Source organism: Ascidia mentula, chromosome 8 (assembly GCF_947561715.1).
Source record: "Ascidia mentula chromosome 8, kaAscMent1.1, whole genome shotgun sequence".
Classification (NCBI taxonomy): domain Eukaryota; kingdom Metazoa; phylum Chordata; class Ascidiacea; order Phlebobranchia; family Ascidiidae; genus Ascidia; species Ascidia mentula.
The window spans coordinates 3,662,895-3,684,634 of NC_138573.1; the positions used below are offsets into that span (position 1 = coordinate 3,662,895).

Consider the following 21,740-nt stretch of genomic DNA (forward strand, 5'->3'; position numbering starts at 1 on the left):
AGCCTTTAGCACTTTTAAAAAAGGTGTTATCTCACCCAAAGTTTGACAAATAAGGAGTAAACAGGGATGTTATTCGTGCAAAATACACGCTGATATTCGGAACAGCCACCAAGCAAAGGAGTCACTCAATTAGCGTGGAAGTTGTTATTGATAAAGCATTTGAGCAAAAAAATCCTTGAATGCTAATTTCCAACACATACAGTGTGCAGCGACACATGAATGTTTTATTATAGTTACAACGCATTGCCTACTATTCCTCTGTTGATACCAATCTTGTTCACAAACTGGTGACCTCAGCTTCGTAGGCCTCGTTTTCCTTTCCAGTCGACTCGTCTACTATTTCCTCCTCAATATCCAAGTCGTCTTCTTTTTTCTTCATGGCCGCCGACCGACCGCCGTAAGCCAAATTGCAGTTCAGAAAATCGTAACGCGGAGGCACCATTCCGCTTACGAAGAGGTACCTCACAGAGTAGGAAACAACCAGAAGCGTCAATAGCGAGATGACCATCGAGAAAGTCTTGTACGGGAAGTACACGCCACCGGGATAGGCAATGTACGGTTCCAAGTTAAAGAACGGCTCCCCGCCACCCAAGCGCAATACGATTCCAATGACGTAGGCGCAAATCGAACCGTATGTGTTGGGATCAAGAAATATAACACAGGTCAACTGTCAATACCAAAGTCGAGTGTAAGAATTTTTTGAAAAGTTAAATTTACTAAAATTTAGTTCCCATTTTTTGAAGGGCACACCAGCAGTTGTATTAGAACGCCGTACCGACAAGAATTATTTTTATTTGTGCATTGTTTATAGAACAGCAAGTCCATAAACCCACCTGAGGAAATAATACCACGTATACGAAATCTCCGCTTAGATACCACAGGGCGTAAACCGACTGAATGGAAAGAGCAAGGACTGTGGCGACCGCCCCTAGACCAAGAATTGCGATCCGCATAACCCACAACATTTCCTTCTCCTTGGCCTACAATTGATATTTTGTAAACTTTGAATCCCCTGTTTTCTTTATGGCCAACAAAGACTTGGTAACAGATGTTTTTAAATTGAGTTATTTGTGTTTTTAGTGATACTGATAATGCCTGTATAGGCGAAATCTATGTATATATCAGAAAACTTCAAACAAACGACTTGGGATTACGTGCAGGAATTATTGGCCTGCAAATGCGCAAGTTAATGGTGGTTTGAACTTAAAAACAGTCCTTAAGAGCTGACAATCAACCTTTTGACGTAAGGCGAGCTTATATATGTTGCGGGTGAACATGCTTGACGCAGAGAGAATGCTGGAGTCTGCCGAGGACATCACTGCAGCAGACACTGCCCCAAGCCCGATGAAGGATACAGCAACTGGCGTTAAGTATTGGAGCACGATTGGCAAAATCATCGACTGCTCCCCCTTCTCATACGGCGTTTCACTTCCGTAAGACGTGGCGTTCCAATCTGTTTAAAAGTCATCCGTCCTTTTCAATATAGGATTAACAACATACGTCAAGGTAAATGTTAAAAAACATATTATCTGGTTAAATGTTACTTAAAAGTGGGCAAACTACGTAGTTTAGCTTAAAATGTATGAACCTGTTGATGCGGCAATGGCGCCGATGAGCACAGCAGGTATTGCCATCACAACGCACCCAACAGCAGCAACGTAAGACAGAATTTGGGCGTGTTGTGCAGAGTCAGAAGAAAGGACACGTTGGAAGTAGACTTGCCACGGCAAACCTCCGAACATCTGCCATGCATACTCTTTATTGGTTTTATGCTTTCCTTGAATTAACCTTTGCATGTTTGTCAACAAGAAACACAAATTTGTGAACATTTTTTTTACTTGTGTTTTTGTTACATGCTAAAAGAGGACTCTTGCATACCAAAAGAAGCATCGAGTCAATCCAAATTCCCGTGCTTTCTATGTCCCAAGCACCCAACCAAGATGAGTTACCGGTAGTGGTTGTAGATATATCCGCTACTGCAGGGTTGAGGAAAGCGAACGGAACGCTTATCCACTGCAAAGTAAAGATACAAAAGGATCATAATTCTACCGCACATGGCTGTAGAGGCCACCTCAAATGTTGAATACGTTGAGTAGTAGTGTATAAAGGCAACAATGCTCTTTGTCATTGCATCGTTTTGCAGCCAGTCGCTGCATTCTCGGCGTCTTGCAACCGTTAATTACTAACATTATGTAGGTATGGTTGGTACATATTTGAAGTTCGGTGAACTGTTTGCATGGTGAACCTACCAAACCGATGAATATACAGGCAAGTTGGACCACGTCGGTGTAGGCCACTGAGTAAAGTCCTCCGATGAGTGTATACAGAAGTGCAATCGCTGCGGAGACGATTACCGATATTCGCACATCGAGATCCAAAATTACTGACAATGTCCCACCTTAAGCACAAATATATCGTGATACCAACAGCACACGATTTAGTGACCAAATGCACAAAAATGCCACAATCATTTTATAAATTGTTTTATTTCGAATAACTACAAACTGGTTGTTTATTTACCCAATGCAGACAAGATAGAAGCTGACCAAAATAGTTCTCCCATTAGGGCTGGTATGTACAGTAATCCACCCATTCGCTTGCCAAGTTTTCGCTGTAACGGGTCGATCATGGTCACGTAACCCTGTAGGTTTAATGCAAACAATCAGACAATGACTTGTTAGCACAAGTTCGTGCTGCTATTAATCAATTGTTTGTGTGCAGTGAACCTTAAAAATACAACACAGTATGTACTTAGACTGGGAGTGCCCAGGGACCCCGAAAGAAAAAATGTACCGGTGCGAGGACCTTTTGTAATAAAGATCACATGACATTGTTGGTAAAGCCCAGGCTTTACGATAGAAAACCCTATACCGTGAGCACCTATTTGCTGTTCGAGGGCCGTTTTTTTTTTTTTTTTTTTTTTGCTAGTGTTTGTAACGTGCAATGCACGCCCCCAAGCGCCGTTGTTTAAATTTGCACAACTCATGTAGGATTCCTGGTCAACATTTGGATTTGATGTCAAATATGTTCAGTACTAATCCTCAAGGCCAATGATTCTCAACCTTTTTCATTTTAATTAACTGAACATCACAGAAAAAAGATACCATAACGCAAAGGTATAAACTTTGCACCAGGACAAACCATTTAATAAGACAAGAATATTAGCGGAAAGGAGCATTAACGCAGGCCTGTGGTTAAAGAACAATAACTTGGGCCACCCATTTAGCACACTTATTACCTCGTTTCTCATTTTCTTTGCAAAGAATAAACCACCGAGGGCCAGGCTGAATGAGTAGCCGAACGGTGCCTGCGTCCACAATAATCCAAGCCCAGGCGTATAAACATATTCAGCTGTTCCATTAATATAACCACCTCCGACCCACGTTGCTGCAAAATTAACGTTCATAAACTCATGTGGCTGTCACCCAAATCATACTTTTGTCACACATATCTGCACCTTAATTTGGTACAGATATAAGTTGAAATATCAATTATAATGTAAAATACTGGTAAAGCAAGTGACAATTACGACTTAAATACAAGATATATATGTACACATATATCTAAGCTGTGTAGTGCAATTTTATAATCACCTACCAGTCATTGTAAAACTTCCCACAAAGAGACCGATATCGCGGCCTCCAATCATTACGGCTTCGCTTTTGTCTTCCACACCACTCTTCCGTTTTTTCCAAGCTGCCCATATTCCGATGCCAAGAATTATCAGGTAAAATACTATGATGGAAACGAGACCTGGTACGTTTATACCCATCTGTTTCAAATGCGATGGAATGTATTCGGTTTCCCCTGAAGTCACTGCTGGACTCGTAAAATGATTCGCGCGCAGCTTTAATACGACTGAATGTTGTTTGTTTGGCCAGGCAGTCCGGGTGCTGTGCCAAAAACGCATAGTGTTTGCCACCAGCCAATAACAAAGAAGGTTTACCTTGCGCAATTCCTGAACAAAGACCATATGGAACTTAACTTCTTTACCAATGGATGCTTTTTCATCGTAATATTGCGTTCTAATGTTTGAAGAAATAGCGGCTGATGGAAGAGATTAAGGCGAAGATAAACTGCGTGTAAAATTTCCTTGTAGATATGGTGTCAAATAAAAAAAAATGGTTAAGCGGGTCCACCAACTTGCCTAATACCTAATCGTTTGATGTTCAATGCCACAAATATTTCTGTGGGAAACCATATCATCATTCCAGCATTTTTCGCAACATATACCCTCAAGAAATCTAATCGAATTATTTTTTTTCGAATTATTCATAAAGAATTTCAGAAAGTAAAATGACAAAAGGGAACCGAAAAATCTTTAAAATCTTCCGAATTATAATTTTTTTTACAGATTTACTTCAGTCATATCAACAAAATGTAATAATTAATACAAAACAAATTATAATTGCTGGTTTGTAAACGCCTTCGGCAGATACAGTTCTTTGATATAGAAATCTTAGGTACAATAGTTTTAAAAAAAGATTTTTACTTGTATCGGCCTTGTAAAATCATCGCAATCTAAATCCATGGAAACAACTGAAGCTAAGTGCAGCTGGAAGCTACATTTCTTGATAATTATAATTCGTATTATTGCTTTATATATAATTTTATTACATACAATTTTCTTTCGTTTTATGTCTCAGAGTCTGTTATTTGAACTAAGTACTCATGTGATGCTTTAATAACGTCAGCAAATAAAATTTGAATGACTGAAGGTAAAGTTTTATTCTAATCATGGCTACACCAGTTCTTTCCACGCAAACTGGGAGTGCCTTTGGCAGTACCTACACGGATGAACAATCGTCAATAGCTGAACAAACGTTCACTGGACAAAGCTCAGATGGCGGAACTTGCCAAGAAGTTCATGATCAGAGTTTATATGATGAGAGAAGCTCATTTACTGAAAGCATCATAACATTCAGTTCAACAACAACTGGTATCAACCTACAAACAAACAAGGATGATGTCCAGTGTCATTCTGCAGGAACACAAGTGTGTTTTTTTGCTTTTGTTTTTTCAATCACATGTCATTCAGTGCACATATTGGTGTACATTTTCATGAATGCCATTTTTTAATCAACTTTGGATGTAGTTTAGCTGAATTTCATTGTTTGCTTTGCAGAAATCAGCACAACATTCAGAGCACTTAGAAGAAAAATCAAGGAATGTTTTTTTCCATGCATCTGCTGATGAAGTTGAGAGTAAACCTGAAATGGAAGGCTTTATTTTAAGTCAAGAGTGGGTCGAGGCCAGACGCAAAGAGCTTGAGGGAAAACTTCTTGCTCTACAAAAACTGAAGAAGAAAAGAATGCGAAATGAAAAAGCATCTGCGTTAAAACTGGAAAGAACTGTTAGTGCAGCTTTTTTAATATATTACCATGAATTATGCCCTTCACTCTGCTTTTCAGTTGCCCGTGGACTTACTTGCTAGAGATTGGTTTAATGAAAATGCTGTCAGCTCAGAGTTAAGAGTTTACTTGATTGAAAAACTTTTGCCCACACTGGTTTTAGGAATGGAAAAGGTATGTATAAAGCATTAGCTATTGTTAAGTAAGGTCCATTTTTGTTGTGTAAAATACAGTTGGTTAACCTGTTGTTTCTGCAGCTGCTACTTGAAGCTGAGAAACGAGGACTTATTGATGATGACGAAGAAGATGAAAATAGTGACATCAGGAACAGATTTAATCCATTAAACTTACTGGCACAATATTTAATGAGAAACAATCCTCGCTACAGTCAATTAAATGAATCATCACCCTATGTTCGTGGCTTACGCAAAGTTGCAGAGGATCTGAAACGGGATGTTTACCAGCTGGAGGCTAACAAGTTTGTATTAACATACAGATTACTAGAACACATTTTAATTTTTTGTTTATGCATTCTGTTTGCAATAGTTTAGATTTGAAAAAAAATCTTGTCTTGTATCGAATTAATCAACTTCTTAAACTGTTGCAGATTGGCACGGTTGAAAAGCCAAGCACGTAAAAAGCGCATCAGCATGGAAGAAACAGAACAGCGTAGAATGGAAGAATCCCGGGAGAGAGCTCGTTTGTTACGGGTATTTTATTTCTTCCAGAGTTGTTGAGTATCTATGCTTTAACTTTATATCTGGGTAGATGCAATTTGATCAGTGGTTGCTTGGACCAGAAGGAAGGCTTCAGTTGCAGCTTATACAAAATGCCCTGTACTCTTATTTGGAAATATCTTCCCATTTAGCAACAGATGAGGAGACTGGTTTGTGCTTTGAAAATGTATAGTAACAGCTTTCCTTTAAAATAACAATTATCGTGTTTCAGTTGCTCACTACAGCAAGGAACTTGAGGCCACTGATGAAACAGGTCGAGCACTTAATGTGGAAGAGTATATATTGGTAAGAACTTGTATGCATTTTTTCAAAATTAAAAAACAATCATTTTTAACACTTTATTTGGGTGTGGTTTTTCAGTATATTGAGGATTATGTATGCCAAATGTCCATGCCGGAGTTCAGGCAACTGCTGAGGCACCTTGACCAGTGTGCAATGGCTTTTAGAAAAACATTTGAGCACGAAGTTTGGAAGGGCATGTTTCTTCAGGTTCTTTAATTGTAATCTGTGTATGTTGTACATAATTTGGTAAAATTTATCTCATTGTACAGCTGTTTGAAAGCATTGATTCTGAAAAAACTGGATTCATTGACCGCCATAGGGTCCTTCACTTGCTTGAAAAGTTCTATGACAAGCTTACAGATGAACCTAAAGACAGTTTGCATAACCCCAGAAAGTGTAAGTTTTGCATGTATTTTGGCAAACTACTATCTAAGGTTATTTTGATCTCTTTTAGGGCCTGTGATTGAGTTGGAAGAATTAGACGACCTGTATCCTGATTCAGAAGATGAGGACAGGAGTGGAGATGAAACTGTTAATGTGTCTACAGAGGAAGTTGGTTCTTCAGAGTGGGCTTCGGTGCCAATGTCAAGTTTGGCTGGAACTCAAGGTTGTGCCAGTAAATTAGATGTACAACTTCTACCCACAAGAAATACTTGAATTTAAGTGCAAAAACACAAACAATGATTTAAAAATGTATACTGTGTTTATTTAGAAGGAACTGATTCAGCACCTTCAAAAGAAGAAACACAGCCAACCCCCTTAGAAGCTGGAGATACGGCAGATAAACCGATGGTAGCATCAACACCTCAAAGTGATGAAACTGAGGCAAAGCTAACGGAGTCAGTTGATGGTAAAGATCTCGCAGAGAAAGACAAGATAGGCTCTGAAAATGGTGATTCCCCTCCAACATCAGCAGTTGAAAAACAAGGTAAAGTTTGTTGGGACCAGAAGTGCCCGTGTTTGAATATTTATATTCTTTCCTTGAATGTTTCAGAAGATAAAGAAGACCAGTTATCGACCAAGGTCTCCTCAGCAGCAGGTGAAGACAAACCACCCGCAGAAACAGAGACACCAAAATTGGAGGAAGCTCCAGTCATGACTGAAGAAACACCTGCATCTGCTGATGTTGTTGAAGACACAGCTAAGGAGGAATCGGGCGAAACTGTTGGACCTGAGGAGGAATCGGGCGAAACCGTTGAACCTGATGCTGCACCTGCCAGTGAAGATGTGACGCAATTAGAACAGGAGGAGACTATTGCAGATGATAAAAAAAATGATGATGAAGTTGTTGTTAATGAGGCAAATGCCGAGGCCACAGCTGTGGAAGGAGAAAACGTGATAAAAGAGGAAGAACAATCAGACAAGGTCGGAACTCCTGCTGAAACTAAAGAAGAGGGGACCGAGGAAAAAGATCTAGAAGATGAGGAGAAAGTAGACACCACTGATGCTGAGCAGGAAGAATCACACGACAAGGAAGTGGATAACGGTAGGGACACAAGTAAATGAGAGTGTGTTTTGTCTAATAGTAAAACGGACAATATTTAACAGCTGAAGGAAGTGCAAGCAAGTTTCTTTCCAGTAGCAGCAACCTTGCTGCAACTCTCGTCACGCCGGCACCCAGTACGGACGGCAGTATGGACGTTGGGCCTGTAAACGTGCAGTTTTCGAAAGTACGTTCTACAGAAAAAAGTCGAATTAAAATTTAAAAGTTTTGAAACTTTTTGAAAATTAGATTTAAGTGGCATCGCAGCCAATCTGTATGAAAGCCACTAGAAATCTACTAACTGTCAAAATGTAACCGTTTGTATGACCCCCAGGCAGTACCACAACCTCCGGGAAGAAAAACGACTACATTTACGACCGTACAAAAGCGAGCCCCCAGCAAAAGCACAAGCGAAGCCGAAAAAAACAACACGGAGGATGAGGGAGGCGTAACATCCACGGAACAAGAGAAACCGGACGCAGAGGAAATGTAAGTAACGTTGTTGCGTGAAGTTGTTACTGTATTCTAGATGTTTTTGTTTGCAGGGACAAAGGGGAAGACACAGATCGCGACGCTGAGACAGTGGTGACGACTCTGCCTGGAGAATCGGAGACAATTTTGGTTCAGCACACTGCAGAGGAAATGCGTAGGTTTTGTTCAATATTTATACTGTACGAATATTACCCTCTGTCAATTATCATTCTTATGGCAATGAATACGCTCGTATTGGCGGCAATTAACACCTGCCGCCAAATACAAAATAAATTAATACTTATGTACAAAAAAAAAATTGCTGATGCGCTGTATTTCTGAATAATTACTATCAATACTACCATAGCTAATGGCCAGTTCATTTTTCGACAAAACTAAATAAACATCTTGTTTTACAGGTGACGACGTTTACTTTCCTCAGCCTGTGGATGTTAAAACTAGACCGGCTAGCGCAAGTCGGATGAGCGTAACGTTTGCCGCCGAACCTCTAATACTTCCCGATCGACCTTCGGCCGAATTCTTTTCACACTACTCGTCTAGGAGTCAGTCGAGGTACATGCTCCTGGAAATAGGAAAATTAAAATATTTCATTGTAAAGTTTTTTGCGGCCTACAACGAAGGTTGAAGTTAAGATTAAAATGTCACCAGATAATAATCCTACTAACTTTACTTGTGCAACTTGACGTTTCTGCACAAAAACTTTTTTCTGAAGCATTGAAATCCAACATGATTATGTGTTAATTCCAACAAGGCAACCTGAAATATATTTTGCGCTTTCTCCAACAAATAATCATATCGATACGGTGTGCGACCGACAGCCTGCCAGGGGCCTTTAAATTCATCCATTTTTTTTCATTCTCTATTCACATTGAAATCCAACATTTTACAATAAAAAACTCATAAAGAAAGCGACATTTGATCTGTAGGTTGACGAGCGTTTTCGACGAGAGTCAGCTCAGTGAGGGTCGGTTTGTTTCCCTGCTTGAAAACTTCGTCACCGACGATACGAATCACGTGACGGTCGAACAGATGGTCAACTTCATTCACGGTGGTTACGTGGAGACGGAGGAAGAGAAAATGTCGCGGCTTGCGCGGGTGTGTTAATTGGTGTATCATAAAGAGTGATTCTTGGACTAACCTAGGTGATTGCGAAATCGTCCAGGACACCTGATGATAGAATTTATATATTTCGCCCAGTGTATATAACAGTTATAATTTAATAATCTGTCCTTCTGGCAAAATTAACAGATTTAGAAAGATAGATTATTAGAATATGCCCAACATCACCAACATAGTATATATCGATATTCTAAAAACAACAAACAAAAAACAAGAGCAAACATTAAACAACGCGCATCTGATCAGTTGCAGGAACTTAATATAAAGCAGTCAACGTTTTTTGGTAAATTATATACAAGTTTAACGGTTTGCTTACAGTAAAAAAGCTACTGAGCAGCTTGGTGGGTAACAAATATTTTGTTTGATGTCACTGTCATTGCTTTACCTGTAAAGGAAGAGGTAATTTATGAAACTGGACGTGTTTTGTTACAGGCAAGGAGAGAAGCTTTATCGGCAAAGCACCGACAGATGGTCGAAAGACTCTTCAACATTTGGGACAACGATGGTCAGGGTAATTTGGACCACGAAGAGGTTGAAGATATTCTCTCAAAGTACGAGGTTAATTAAGCTGATGTAAACACGTTACAAACACAAAATACTTCGTTCAGATACAAGGGTGGAATGGAGTCGGGGGCACTGAAACGTGGTCGACAAGCTGTGCGACAATTGCGCAAGAATACACCTTATCACGACCGACGACGCTTGAACAAAAAAGAGTTCCACGTCTACATCAACACTGTGTGCTCCGAGATGAGTGGAGGAGAGGAGGTAAACATGTGACGACTCCCGCTTTTTCCAGTAAACCTTATTGAATGTACTGAACACCACGTTATAGCAATTCAACACAATTTTTTGTGACCACGTTCGGGAGCAAAATTCATCAAAATCATCATTATGATAATTTGGGAAATTACACGAAGACATTACATAAAACTATATTTTTGCTTAAGTTATAACAGCACCAAAATATATTAATGCTCACAAAATTGTTAGTTTTGATGCTTACACAAATAACGCTCACACAATTGTTGGTATTTTAGGTTTTTGATGGCGTCATCGAGTTTCTTACAAGCACTGTCGAGCGAACGTATGCAGAGCGAGTTCGAGGTGAAGCGAGAAGAAAGTGGCTTGCTCAGATCCAAGTTTCAGCAGAAACTGGTGGTGCTTCGATGGAGTCGGTGTACAGGGCCGTGTTTCAAACTTTGTACAAGGTTTGTGGCGCTTCAATTAGAATTTGACCTTATTGGGTGAGACCATTTTTTACAGAAATTCTAAAGAAACAATGTTTCTATTAAATGAAATTATTAAAACCCAAAGTTGCATTTCCTTATCACACATTAAAAGTTTAAATATTCGCAGTAACTTTTAGCAGTATTCCTTACGACAAATTATTGTGCTAAAAGCCCTTAATAATTAAAGGACGCTGATTCACACGGGAACCAAAAGAAAGTGAGTTCTTATGTTGCCCTGCTCGAGCACAACACGTTGTACCCACACCGTGGTAATGTTTTGCTTCGCTACGTGGCATCCACGCCTGACAACGCACCCTACATGCTAGGAAAGGCTTTCTATGAGGACATGAGAGGAATAAGGTATTCCACAAGATGTTTTCCCTTTTGATAAAATGAAACTTGTGGCTTACGTGAAGTAAGGTAATCTACCTATGAGTACTGGCCAGTGTGGATTTCATTCTGCTTCCTGAATATCGATTCAAATTTCGAATCCAATCGCCTATGCTTATGAACCTATCGGAAAAAGCTATGTGGGCATGAAAGAACCTTTGTACCACATATTCCAGAAAAACGCTTTCTTTTGACATTTATTTCATGTACTGTAATATCTATGACTTGTGTCGATCCCTCTTAGCTTCACCGAAGTTGATTAATTAGTTTTTTTAGATTTGTGCGATCTTGAACTTATTGTCACCAAACCTTACAGCTTTTACGCGGTAAGACGTGGAAAGCTCGTTCACGTTCCTCGAGTTCAAAGCCACGGTCGCGTCTACTTCTGGAACACAGACCGCCAGGAGGGGGAGCGCGAGGGTTCCCTCGTACTCGTTCCCCTCCGTGACGTCAAACGGAGAACTTACGGCTTGATCGGAATCGATAATATTGACAATGCCCCTGGCGCCGACCGAAGCATTTTTGCATCACACGAGATCAGCTTCTATCAGGTTTGATGCAATTCTATTGATGCAATCCAAACAAACAAACCGCTTCGTATGCCGGACATATTTCCCGTCGTAATGGCAAGTATAATTACGCCGTAAACGAGTACAATGAACTGATAAGAACCGAATATGAACCTAATCTTACACTATATTGAAACAGTCATTATCACTCGACTATACTAAATACATAGGAGAACCGAAAGACCCTCCAAGTGTATTGTATTGTGATTTGTGACAGGGGATTGCCAAGACATTTTCCGCGGCCTTTCACCACGTGGACCTGCGCAGAAAGCTATTGCGCATCATCGATGCCGCCATGTCTTGGGTTCACAGTCGGGCGCCGAAAGTCCGCACGATCGTGATTTATTTTGTTGAACCGGATCCGAAAGGTCAAGCCAACCACGTGCTTCGAAAGATGATGACAGCCGATAACAACAAAGGTAGATCACAGGAAAGGTTGTTTTTTATCCACTTTCAAGGAGTTGTGTTATAACTTACAGGTGTTACAACGGCGCATGCTCGACCGTCAAGGTTGTACAGAAAGGACAATCTCTTCCGAGATTATCTTTTCAAGTGCGTTGAAAATTCGGAAACGACGTCGGCCGATGCTTACGGAGAAAGACACACCGCTTATCCGCTCAGAGACGACAACGGAAGATGCCAGGTTAACACCACTGATTGGTTGTTTTGCTTAACTATCAACTTTTGGTACATGTATAGGGATATGGAAACTCTTAATGAATATGGATCGTGCTAAAGCTCAATTTGAGTTGGTCAAATAGGCCAATGTGGCCGAAAAAATTACTCTAGGTTTACAGGCTTCGCAGCCCAGTCATTGTAGCCTAGCTGGATCAGACATTGAGCTACAGGAGTTAGCCCAGGGTGGTGAGTTCAAACCTCACCGGGAGCTTGATTTTTTAGATCTTGCTCGACTTGTCAGAAAAAGTGGCTGATCCAGCTAAGCTGCAATGCCCGGGCTGCGAAGCCTGTAAACCTAATGATCTGGGTACGATAGCTGTGATCGCCAAGTAAGGACCTGCACAGTGGGGCGATGCTGCAAATTATGCCGTTGCATGAAGCATTACTGCAAAACTATACTATATATGTCGAGGCTTATCAAATTTACCATTGGTTAGAAATGGTTTATGTTGTTTGAAATGTGGGCAGTGCGTGATTGACATCAGTATCGGTGTTCTGAGAAACCTGCCGCGTCACGAATACAAAGAAGTACAGAGGATGCTCAAACTTCTGCAAGCGGCGAATCGAGAGGTCATGAAGGAATCGGCGAGCGGCGAAAAGACCGTTGTGCTTGGTAATAACTTACCTTTAGTTTTGCTTTTTAATGTATTGCCTTAAAAAAGTGAAAAAAAGCAAAAAACAACAAAGCAAATGAATTAGAGATAGGATGCTGCTGATCATATTCTTAGTAAACGTTTCGAACCCAGTATGAGTTCCCAGGCTTTTCTTTTCAAAGTTATTAACTCCAGATATTTTGCACCCAAATGAAACAGCTTATTGCATAAATTGGGTTTAACGCATTTAATTGGAGTGTTGAATCCGCTCTGTTGAACACGTGTAGTCGGTTGTACTCACGCGGTTTAAAATGCAACAAGTCATTTTTACAAAACAAACACCAATGTTCCATTCTCGTGTATTTGTGTTATGGGACCTTCTAATCAATTCATTCCAACCTCAAATCTGTTTCGTTTGTGGTCACAGAGGCAGAGGAACGTGGAACGGATGAGACCAGAGTGGACATCATGTTCGACCGCCTCATGCTCACAGATTTGAGGGAGAACGTCAGTAAATTGGACAACAGTTTATTTGCTGAGCTGAAAAACTACCAGGTAAAATGCTGTGTCTTGCGATGCTTTCAAATTACAAGTTGTAATCATCAAGTTACTTTGGTATTACGCAATGCAATTGCCTTTTTATTGTTGTAAACACTAAACAGGCTTTCAATTCCTGCATTAAATAGTATTTCAATCTTAAACAGATTGCATCTTGCAGCTATCTCGTTTTCTTGTCCTAAAAAAACTAATTTGCAAAAAAGGCAACATTTCATACTAATGCGTTGCGTGGACAATTTCGCCAGGTGCCTCCTGTGATGATCCACAACATTCTTAAAGCGGTTCTTCATCTGTTCTATCACGACCCGGAGATACAGGCTGAGTTCGACGACTGGGTGAAGTGCAAACAGGTCGGTTTGTGACTCAAAATGTTTGATTTCTATCCAATATCCAAAATTACTCACAAAGAGTGAAATTAAGATTTTGTGTGATGTTTTAAAATACAAGATCGGATATGGGATAGTTAAAGATACCTGAAAAGATAAGACAGATCCGACTGCACTACCAAGCGAAACAGGCTGATTCCTGTTGTCTAAATGACATTTTCTTTCCATCCAATATTAATTTTTGTGCTTAATCTTCGCCAGCTGCTGTCATCCCGCTTGAGGCAGCAGATTCTTTCTTACGATCCAACTTCGGAAAAGGAGAATGGGGACAGCGATGAGAAAACTGATGATGTTGTAAGAAACGTTGGCTTGTTGCTGAAAGTAAGACTTTTTGTACAAATTTGTGTCTGATTGACTGAATTCCAAAACATTTTGTGACATGGCGTGAGACCTGTTTACGAACGTTTCAAACGAAAACTTAGTAAGAAATTAAAACAAATTCAAGCAAAGTTGCCTCAAGCTGACTAACTAGAACTTCAGTCGTTGTGAGTTTGCGCAAGTGTAAACTGTTTGTTGGTACTTCATTTAACTTGTTTTGCGGTTATAAAAGCAGAGTTTTCGTCATACATAGTTATTGCTTTGATGGATGAAACTTCCAAGTAATGTATGGCCGATACCTCACAATTAAAAATCTACAGAGTGTAAATTTTCGACTATTTGCAGGGAATTGCTCACGGTGCGGTTGCAAAGCACGGATCCCGTCCAGCTCAACAGCTTTACAACTGGGCGTTCGTCTGTCTCTCGCTCATCGAACATGCGCGAAAAATGCGACAAAATGAAGGTCAGCCTGCCGTGACCCCTGTGACGTCAGCAAGTACAAATCTGACCACTGAGAGCGGCGCTGATGGAGGATTGGCTGAAAGCATTTGAGGATCTTATTAAAAAATCATTGCAGTTGTTTTGAAAGGTGGCTTTTCATTGACAATAGTATGATTTGTTGTTGTATCATTTTATCATTTAATCTTGTCGGAAGAAAAAGTTCTCATGAGAAAAATGTTGATTGCGTAAGTCGCTTATATACTGTTCGCTATATACTCTGGTGTTAGCTGGCAATAAGCCTGTTCTTTGATTTAGTAGCGCAATTTACCTATCATGCTTTATTGTTGCACTGTGATCGGACGGATGTTCTTCGTATTTACCTTGACGATTATCTATGTTTTTAACAATGTTTCACACAATTTTACCTTGAGAGCTAATCAGTGTGTGTCAATACGTTTGCTGTCGATCAACATTTCAAATTCTCGATCCCTCTATCGTACAATCTTTGTAAATACACTATATTCGCTTAACTGTCACGGGTATATGTGGAAATTTACACAACCAATGCATTCCAGCAAAACTGCTGTGCCGTTTTGGCTTCTGAAACGTGCAGTCAGTAATGGACTGACAATAACACTTGTTTAAGGCAATGTTTTAACCCTTTTGTATCTAGCCGAAAAATTTTTTTTAGAGTTTGTGTTTAAAGATGTATCATTAAAGCATACATAGCATGTCGATAATTTCATGAGGCAACTTGTTTTTATGAAAAATTGATTCACCCAAACAAACCCGAGCATCGGTATGTACTCTCAAATGTGACAAGGCTGGCAAGCCTCATGTCAGAGCAAGAGTACCAATAGCCTACAGTGGGCCCTATTACTAAGTAAGCCATCACGGTGTTATTGAATCTTACAAAGAGCGTGATAGTTTATGCATGGCTTGTCTTACGTATGAGATTCAGTTCAAACAATGCCACCCTGACTTTTAAAACAATGTACCAAGCTATTATGAGCGGTGTTGGTATTTGTCCTGGAATTTTGTGTGGAACTTACGCTTAACCCGCTTTCGTTTAATTTACTGAGATGTTAGTGTTGGTCAATATGGAGTTTGAAGATAACGGTCAATTGCGAAGGCCCGTATATGTGAGGTCAGTCGTTTCCGTAAGTAGATTTAGAAAGAACTGTAAATTCGTGTGCCTGCGGGCGATTTCTTCAGAGACACAGCATAAGTAAAGATATATTGCCGAGATAGCGAGACAATGAAGACGAAAAGAAAACAAATGATGTACTTAAAAAAGATATATATATATATATAAATATCAACATATATATAAAGCAGTGGTTGTTATCGGCGATGCAGGTACGAGTTCGGTGATTGTAAAACAAAAGAAAGCAAAAAGACGAGGAAACGACACACAATACATGCAACGGGGATTGGCGACAATGTGGCGACAGTGTGTCGGTTTGAATAAATTGGCGGTGACTTTAAACAAAATGCGGTTACTACAAGTATTTTTTAACGACCAATACGAGACGCTACAAACAAAACTTAAAACTACCGGTTTAGAACGATTACGTATTGCGTAAAAAAGCAAGATATTTCGTATTAAGCGGGTTTGCAATGTTGAGACTTTAGTAGATGTAGATCGTTGTATTATGTTGTATGTACCTTTTGGAAACAAACCACCTGTTAGTATTATGTATGCCTTCGGCCGTGTGGTGCAGTGCGTTTTTCCTTGCGGGTTCTCGCTCGCTGCTTCTCATAATTGCAGGCACTCACGTGCTGCGCTGGAGCGTTGAAACAGGGCAGTTCTCATTTTGGTCAGTTTACATTACGTACAGTTTCGGTTTGTGTAGGTTTTGTTTTGCGCAACTTCTTAGAAACAGCGTGTTCAAAAACAAACAGAGTAATGTCATAACATGTCTGCATACGAATGGCAGGAAAAGGTAGTAGGTGCTCGGAACTGCACATTTGTAAAAAAAATAAACTTGCTAAAAACTGACGAACAACTACGAATTAATAACTTCACAACAAAAGCTTACAAGGCTCTTTTCATTTCTTTCAATGGACGAAAAGTGTATACTGTGGTACAGCCACCATCAAGTATTGTGGAGTGTCATAGTAAAATCTGTAGATACTTGAGGTGAACTTTTAGTCTGGTTAATTCTCAAGTAAAAACGCTGGTGACCACAGAAGGAAAAATGGAAGTGACAAATCGTGAGGCTTACTACTTTGGTACGGTTGACCTCTTGGTCTTCATCGGTAAGTATGTTACATTGTTGGATCGTATAGTGTGTATTTTCCCAGTTCAGGCATGTATGCATCCTGCCGTGGCATAAATGACTGTTTACTCTGTAACTAACTGTCTAATTTTACATGCGTGTAACTAGTTTTAAATTCGGGCCAATTAAGTTTTCCAGTAAATAAAATATACTTAATTGTGCAAGCTTGTGTGTGCATGCGGGACAATGTAGAGTTAACAGTAGTAAAACATGTATAAATAAGCGTAACCGGATTCTATGCTTTTAATTTCTCAAAACTTTGTCACAGCTTTAGTTACGTAAACAGCATTTATTGTGCATTTTACGTCACCTACTTGGATTTACTCCGTGGGGCGGTTTTAATTTCTTCGCGTTGATTTTCACGTGTGGTTACTTCTCGCTCAATTGAGAGGCTGCTACATTATTAGAGCGAAACGTAATCCATTCACGCCCTGTTTGTCTTAGGATTGCTGCTTGGACCTTTGACAGTTGGCTTTTACTACGCAGTGGTCGACCGGCGAAAGCAAAATGCCGACAACTATTATTTCGGCGGAAGAAACATGTCGCCGGTAAAACGAAAGCAAAACGTTTTGATTTGGTAGAGAGGTTTTCTCGCAAAGCTTATCAAAACATGCTTAAACACAATGCTCCATGGAAATAATTAAAAATAAAAAACAGCAATGCATTTTTCTTTTGGGGTTAACAAAAAAGATTTAAAATGAAAAGACAATTTGTTGTAAGTTTAACGTTGACGTTATCTTTAATCGAACACGGGGATATTGTGTCGCAGAGTCTGATATTGTTTAATATTGCCATAGAAATAGTTTAATTAAATTTCATAAAAAATATCCACTACAACTTTTTTCTCTATGTTGGATGTTGGATTACCATGTTTTGTAGTTTGCTGTCGGAATGTCAATCGCAGTTACGTTCATTTCCGCCATCACCGTCATCAGCTACCCGACTGAGGCTTACGGATACGGCACAATAATCTTATGGTATTCCATTTCCAACATCATTCCCTGCGTGATCGCATGCTTGTACTACTTACCGCTCATCCATTGTCTGAAAATCAACTCTATTTATCAGGTAAGTGCTCTGTCGGTTGAGGTGCATTTAAACAAAAGCAATGATGGTTCAAGCAACTCTTGATCGTAAAAGCAGCGAAGTCTTGTCTTTCGTGTATAAATGTGATGAGTCATGTTTTCTGACCCTGATTACACGACTTTAAGGGAAATTTTTTATACTTTTGCTTTTAGTACTTGGAGATGCGATTTCACCGATACATGAGACTCCTCGTTTCCGCCGCTTCCATCATATCTCTGGCAAGTATTTATTTGTATATTTAGGATATTGCGGCTTGCTGATTATCGTAAAAGGAGAAAACGCTTTGCTGCGTAGGTTCAACTTGTTTCAACAGATTTAAAAAAGAATGGGCGAAAATTACAGAGCGACCATAAAAACGTGTAGTTTCACGTGTATTCCATCATCGCAGCATCTTCAGCCTCACGAAGTATATAATTAGCTTGTTCTGTGCCACAATTTTACTAGAGAGCGACCACAAAATTTTAGCCCAAGTGTGGGCTCTCATAAACTCCACGACAGAAGTGTCGCCAGACGTTCGAGATTTAATATAAACATCTTCTATTCAGACGTTTTACTACGGAGCGACGACTTATCTTCCTGCTCTTGCTCTCAGTGCAGTCACAACCTTAAGTTTGAGGACGACTATCGGCCTGACCAGCGGCATCTGTATTGTGTACACGACACTAGTGAGGAGAACTACCTTTAAATTACCTTAACACTTTTAGATAATTTATATCAAGGATGTATCGGAGCAGAACCGAATATTAACAGAGAATCTGGACGAATACTATTGTATACAAATCTTTTCCGTGTTGGTTCATCCCACTACCCACGTAAAAGCCAAGGGTCATCACGCCATTGAAATACGTAGCAGATTGAAAGTTATTTTTGACAAAACATTAAACAGTAACATCACATACTAATTTTCAAAAATAACAGACAATGTAATATCTCTTGGAAACAACCAAATTTGTCACATGGTGCCAACCCACGGAATAATTGTAATTGGATTTAACACGAAAACACATGCCCCACATGACTCCAAACGTTTTGAGACCGTTCTCTGTTTATAGTCAAATGATTTTTTTTCCAGGGAGGCATGAAGGCTGTTGTATGGACCGACACTTTGCAGACTTTTGTAATGTTTGCCGGCATGTTGGCCGCTTTAATTAAATCAACGGCCGATGTTGGCGGATTCGGAAATGTGTGGAAGGCATTGGAAAGGGGGAATCGTCTCAATGCCATTAAGTGAGTTTCTGGTTACATTTTTTACCAGCAAACATCGTAAAGATTTTTTTTATCAATTAGCAAATACAATACCGACTTCATCCGATTATTAATAAGTAAGCGTGGTTCAAATTAAGCTCATATGTTAAGTTAGTTATATTTTCCTTATAGTAAACGCAGTAAAACTTCAGCATTTTATGATAGAAGATTTTAGGAAATAAATTTATAACTTCTGTTTATAATAGAAGACAAAACAAAAAAATTTCCCATTATAATCTATGTATAGTTTTAATTTGGACCCCACTTACCCCTACACCATATGGTCGATTGTGATTGGACAAGCTGTCACTTGGTGCAGAGCAGGTTGCATCACTCAGTCGATCAGCCAACGATACTTGGCTTGCAAATCTGTTCGACACGCACGGATGTAAGTTTGTGTTGAAATGATTAAAATGGATGAATTTTTTCCACTGAATTTTCAACATTGAGAAACAAAAACTTTGAACGAATAATCCAACTCCTGTTATTTTTAGAGCTGCGATCATTTCAGTGATCCCCTCGGTAATTTTCTTCACACTGGCGGCGTTGTGTGGTTGTGTGATGTATGCGTACTTTGAGGGTTGTGACCCGCTTAAAACAGGCGAGATAGCGAAGCCCGACCAACTGATGCCCTACATGGTGGTGCAGATTTTCCAGGATATGCCGGGCATGGCCGGTCTCTTTGTTTCTGCCGCTTTTAGTGGCGCCATGAGGTTGGTAGTGTGGCCAAGATCTACCAAGCCTATCTTGTAACGTTTGTGACATTTTAGCACTGTCTCTTCGGGTATAAATGCTAACGGCGCGTTGATTTTGGAGGATTTTATTCTTCCTTGGAGGCCCAACATTACAGAACGAACAAAACTTCGAATCAGTCAGTTCTCAGGTAACCTTAACCACCATTTGCTGCAACCAACAATATAGGCTTGAAAGTAAATGTGCTTTCGACAGACCGGTTGGTCAGTAAATGACAGTAACTGTTTTTTTAAATTGTACTCGCACAATTGATAAAAAGACAAAGAAACATGTTTTGTACTAATGCTCTTCACAGTTCGATAAACAATGACTTTATTTCATTATATTACAGTGTTTATTTACGGGGTGCTGGTGATGACGTATGCCTTCTCAATCGAGTTTATTGACACGACGATCAACCAACTTGGTCTGATAATATTTGGTTCTTTCGGTGGTCCGATGCTCGGTGTCTTCACTCTCGCTCTCTTCTTCCCGTGGTGCAACACAGCCGTACGTTGGTCATAATTAGTTAAAATTCTAGTAAAGCAAATTCCACTAACTGAAGAAATATATATATATGAATGCTGTTGTTAGCAATATGTCTGATGTTCATTTTGTCTTAATTTTTGTCGCGTACAAATATGGTTGGACCTTTACTTAGTTTTGGAAAGCAACAAAATATGATTTGAAAAATATGTTTGCATGTTCAAAAACGTACTGCTATTTGTTTAAAATACTTAACTTAAAATATGTCAGGGTCGTGGGAAGCCAGAACCTCGTAGCCGATGTTACAAATCTCTTCACATTTGTTTTGTTTTCTAGGGCGCTATGGTCGGACAAGTGGTAGCGACCGCGTTTGCCTGCTGGATATCTATAGGCGCTCTCATATACGGGAAACCACCCGAAAAATATTCTTTTATTGCCACCACCACCGACCAATGTTGGGTCGCGACGTTGGAAAATGCGACAACTAGTGTCCCGGATGTATTAGGAACTACTCCAATAACCCTTTCTCCAGCAAGGTTGGACGTTTTAAAGTGATCATAAGCATCATACACAATATATTCCTCTAACGGCGACAAGGCCATGTTTAAGACAATATATTACCTGTTGTGCAAAAGTTAAACCTGGTTAATATTTTGTTACGAATTGTTGGAAACTGTCATTGAGGCCTTGTAATTCAGTTATCCAAAACGGACTTTTTATGAGATTTACTTGACTGATTTGAATGCTCCTGTAGGTCAACGCTGCAGGACACCATTTTTGCAATCTCATATTTCTACTACGCGGTTTTATCGATGATCGTCACTGTTGTTGTTGGTTTAATTGTTTCATTCGTCAGCGGTAAGTTTCTATTTAACAACATTGTACATCAATGCATGTTGCTGTACTCAACAGTCGTGTAGAGCCTTATCTTCTGGGATAAAATTAACGACTGTATTCTTTTGACGTTTCGTCTGCCATACGGATCAGTACGTTAACTTTATGCCAGAAGATCAGTCTATTTTGAATTGTAATATTCCTGGAAGCAACAGTAGTACAATAGTCGTGTTTATTTCAGGGGCCAATCGACCGTCGGAAATGAACCCGGAGCTATTCGTACCTTTCATCGACAACAAACGCTTGCCACAGAAGATCTGCAAGTTCTTTCGCTTTGGAGTTCCACTTAATGCTGACAAGGACGGAAGTCAGTTTGAGTTGGAAGCTGATGGAGATATCCCACAAAGCAATAAAACTTTATTGGCCTCGTAAATCTTGCTAGAAAA

At 39.8% G+C, this 21,740-nt stretch overlaps 3 protein-coding genes across 3 annotated transcripts; 2 read left to right on the forward strand and 1 right to left on the reverse strand.

Annotated features, from left to right (window-relative positions):
* Positions 1 to 277: 277 nt before the first annotated feature.
* On the reverse strand, positions 278 to 3,772 carry LOC145910829 (high-affinity choline transporter 1-like). The gene is made up of 9 exons (XM_082998037.1): positions 3,598 to 3,772; positions 3,239 to 3,387; positions 2,521 to 2,641; positions 2,250 to 2,398; positions 1,879 to 2,013; positions 1,589 to 1,742; positions 1,236 to 1,453; positions 834 to 980; positions 278 to 667 (listed from the first exon to the last, which is right to left on the reverse strand). Exons 1-9 carry the CDS (start codon positions 3,770 to 3,772, stop codon positions 278 to 280), a joined length of 1,638 nt encoding a protein of 545 aa, XP_082854163.1.
* An 878-nt stretch (positions 3,773 to 4,650) lies between these two features.
* Positions 4,651 to 15,159, forward strand: LOC145910392 (EF-hand calcium-binding domain-containing protein 5-like). Its single transcript, XM_082997499.1, has 29 exons — positions 4,651 to 4,995; positions 5,126 to 5,353; positions 5,412 to 5,525; positions 5,609 to 5,829; positions 5,959 to 6,061; positions 6,120 to 6,237; positions 6,300 to 6,373; positions 6,449 to 6,577; positions 6,640 to 6,766; positions 6,825 to 6,977; positions 7,083 to 7,298; positions 7,365 to 7,856; positions 7,919 to 8,040; positions 8,188 to 8,342; positions 8,399 to 8,499; positions 8,744 to 8,897; positions 9,272 to 9,440; positions 9,897 to 10,015; positions 10,073 to 10,232; positions 10,505 to 10,675; positions 10,884 to 11,056; positions 11,403 to 11,637; positions 11,873 to 12,074; positions 12,135 to 12,298; positions 12,802 to 12,946; positions 13,354 to 13,481; positions 13,730 to 13,834; positions 14,072 to 14,191; positions 14,534 to 15,159. Exons 1-29 carry the CDS (start codon positions 4,738 to 4,740, stop codon positions 14,738 to 14,740), a joined length of 4,863 nt encoding a protein of 1,620 aa, XP_082853625.1. The 5' UTR covers positions 4,651 to 4,737; the 3' UTR covers positions 14,741 to 15,159.
* A 1,664-nt stretch (positions 15,160 to 16,823) lies between these two features.
* Positions 16,824 to 21,726, forward strand: LOC145910832 (sodium-coupled monocarboxylate transporter 1-like). The gene is made up of 13 exons (XM_082998041.1): positions 16,824 to 16,891; positions 17,356 to 17,459; positions 17,791 to 17,979; positions 18,150 to 18,215; positions 18,543 to 18,662; positions 19,070 to 19,224; positions 19,490 to 19,630; positions 19,737 to 19,955; positions 20,013 to 20,125; positions 20,327 to 20,484; positions 20,797 to 20,996; positions 21,215 to 21,318; positions 21,536 to 21,726. Exons 1-13 carry the CDS (start codon positions 16,831 to 16,833, stop codon positions 21,724 to 21,726), a joined length of 1,821 nt encoding a protein of 606 aa, XP_082854167.1. The 5' UTR covers positions 16,824 to 16,830.
* The last annotated feature ends 14 nt before the right edge of the window (positions 21,727 to 21,740 follow it).

Coding starts and splice junctions, on each gene's coding strand:
- LOC145910829 (XM_082998037.1), bottom strand. CDS start 3,772: ATGGGTATAAACGTACCAGGTCTCGTTTCCATCATAGTATTTTACCTG. Junction 2,014..2,249: donor CCTGTATATTCATCGGTTTG/GTAGGTTCACCA, acceptor TTTACTTTGCAG/TGGATAAGCGTTCCGTTCGC. Junction 981..1,235: donor AGCTCGCCTTACGTCAAAAG/GTTGATTGTCAG, acceptor TATCAATTGTAG/GCCAAGGAGAAGGAAATGTT.
- LOC145910392 (XM_082997499.1), top strand. CDS start 4,738: ATGGCTACACCAGTTCTTTCCACGCAAACTGGGAGTGCCTTTGGCAGT. Junction 5,526..5,608: donor TGGTTTTAGGAATGGAAAAG/GTATGTATAAAG, acceptor TTGTTTCTGCAG/CTGCTACTTGAAGCTGAGAA. Junction 6,374..6,448: donor ATGTGGAAGAGTATATATTG/GTAAGAACTTGT, acceptor GTGGTTTTTCAG/TATATTGAGGATTATGTATG.
- LOC145910832 (XM_082998041.1), top strand. CDS start 16,831: ATGGAAGTGACAAATCGTGAGGCTTACTACTTTGGTACGGTTGACCTC. Junction 17,460..17,790: donor GCGGAAGAAACATGTCGCCG/GTAAAACGAAAG, acceptor CATGTTTTGTAG/TTTGCTGTCGGAATGTCAAT. Junction 19,631..19,736: donor TCTGTTCGACACGCACGGAT/GTAAGTTTGTGT, acceptor TGTTATTTTTAG/AGCTGCGATCATTTCAGTGA.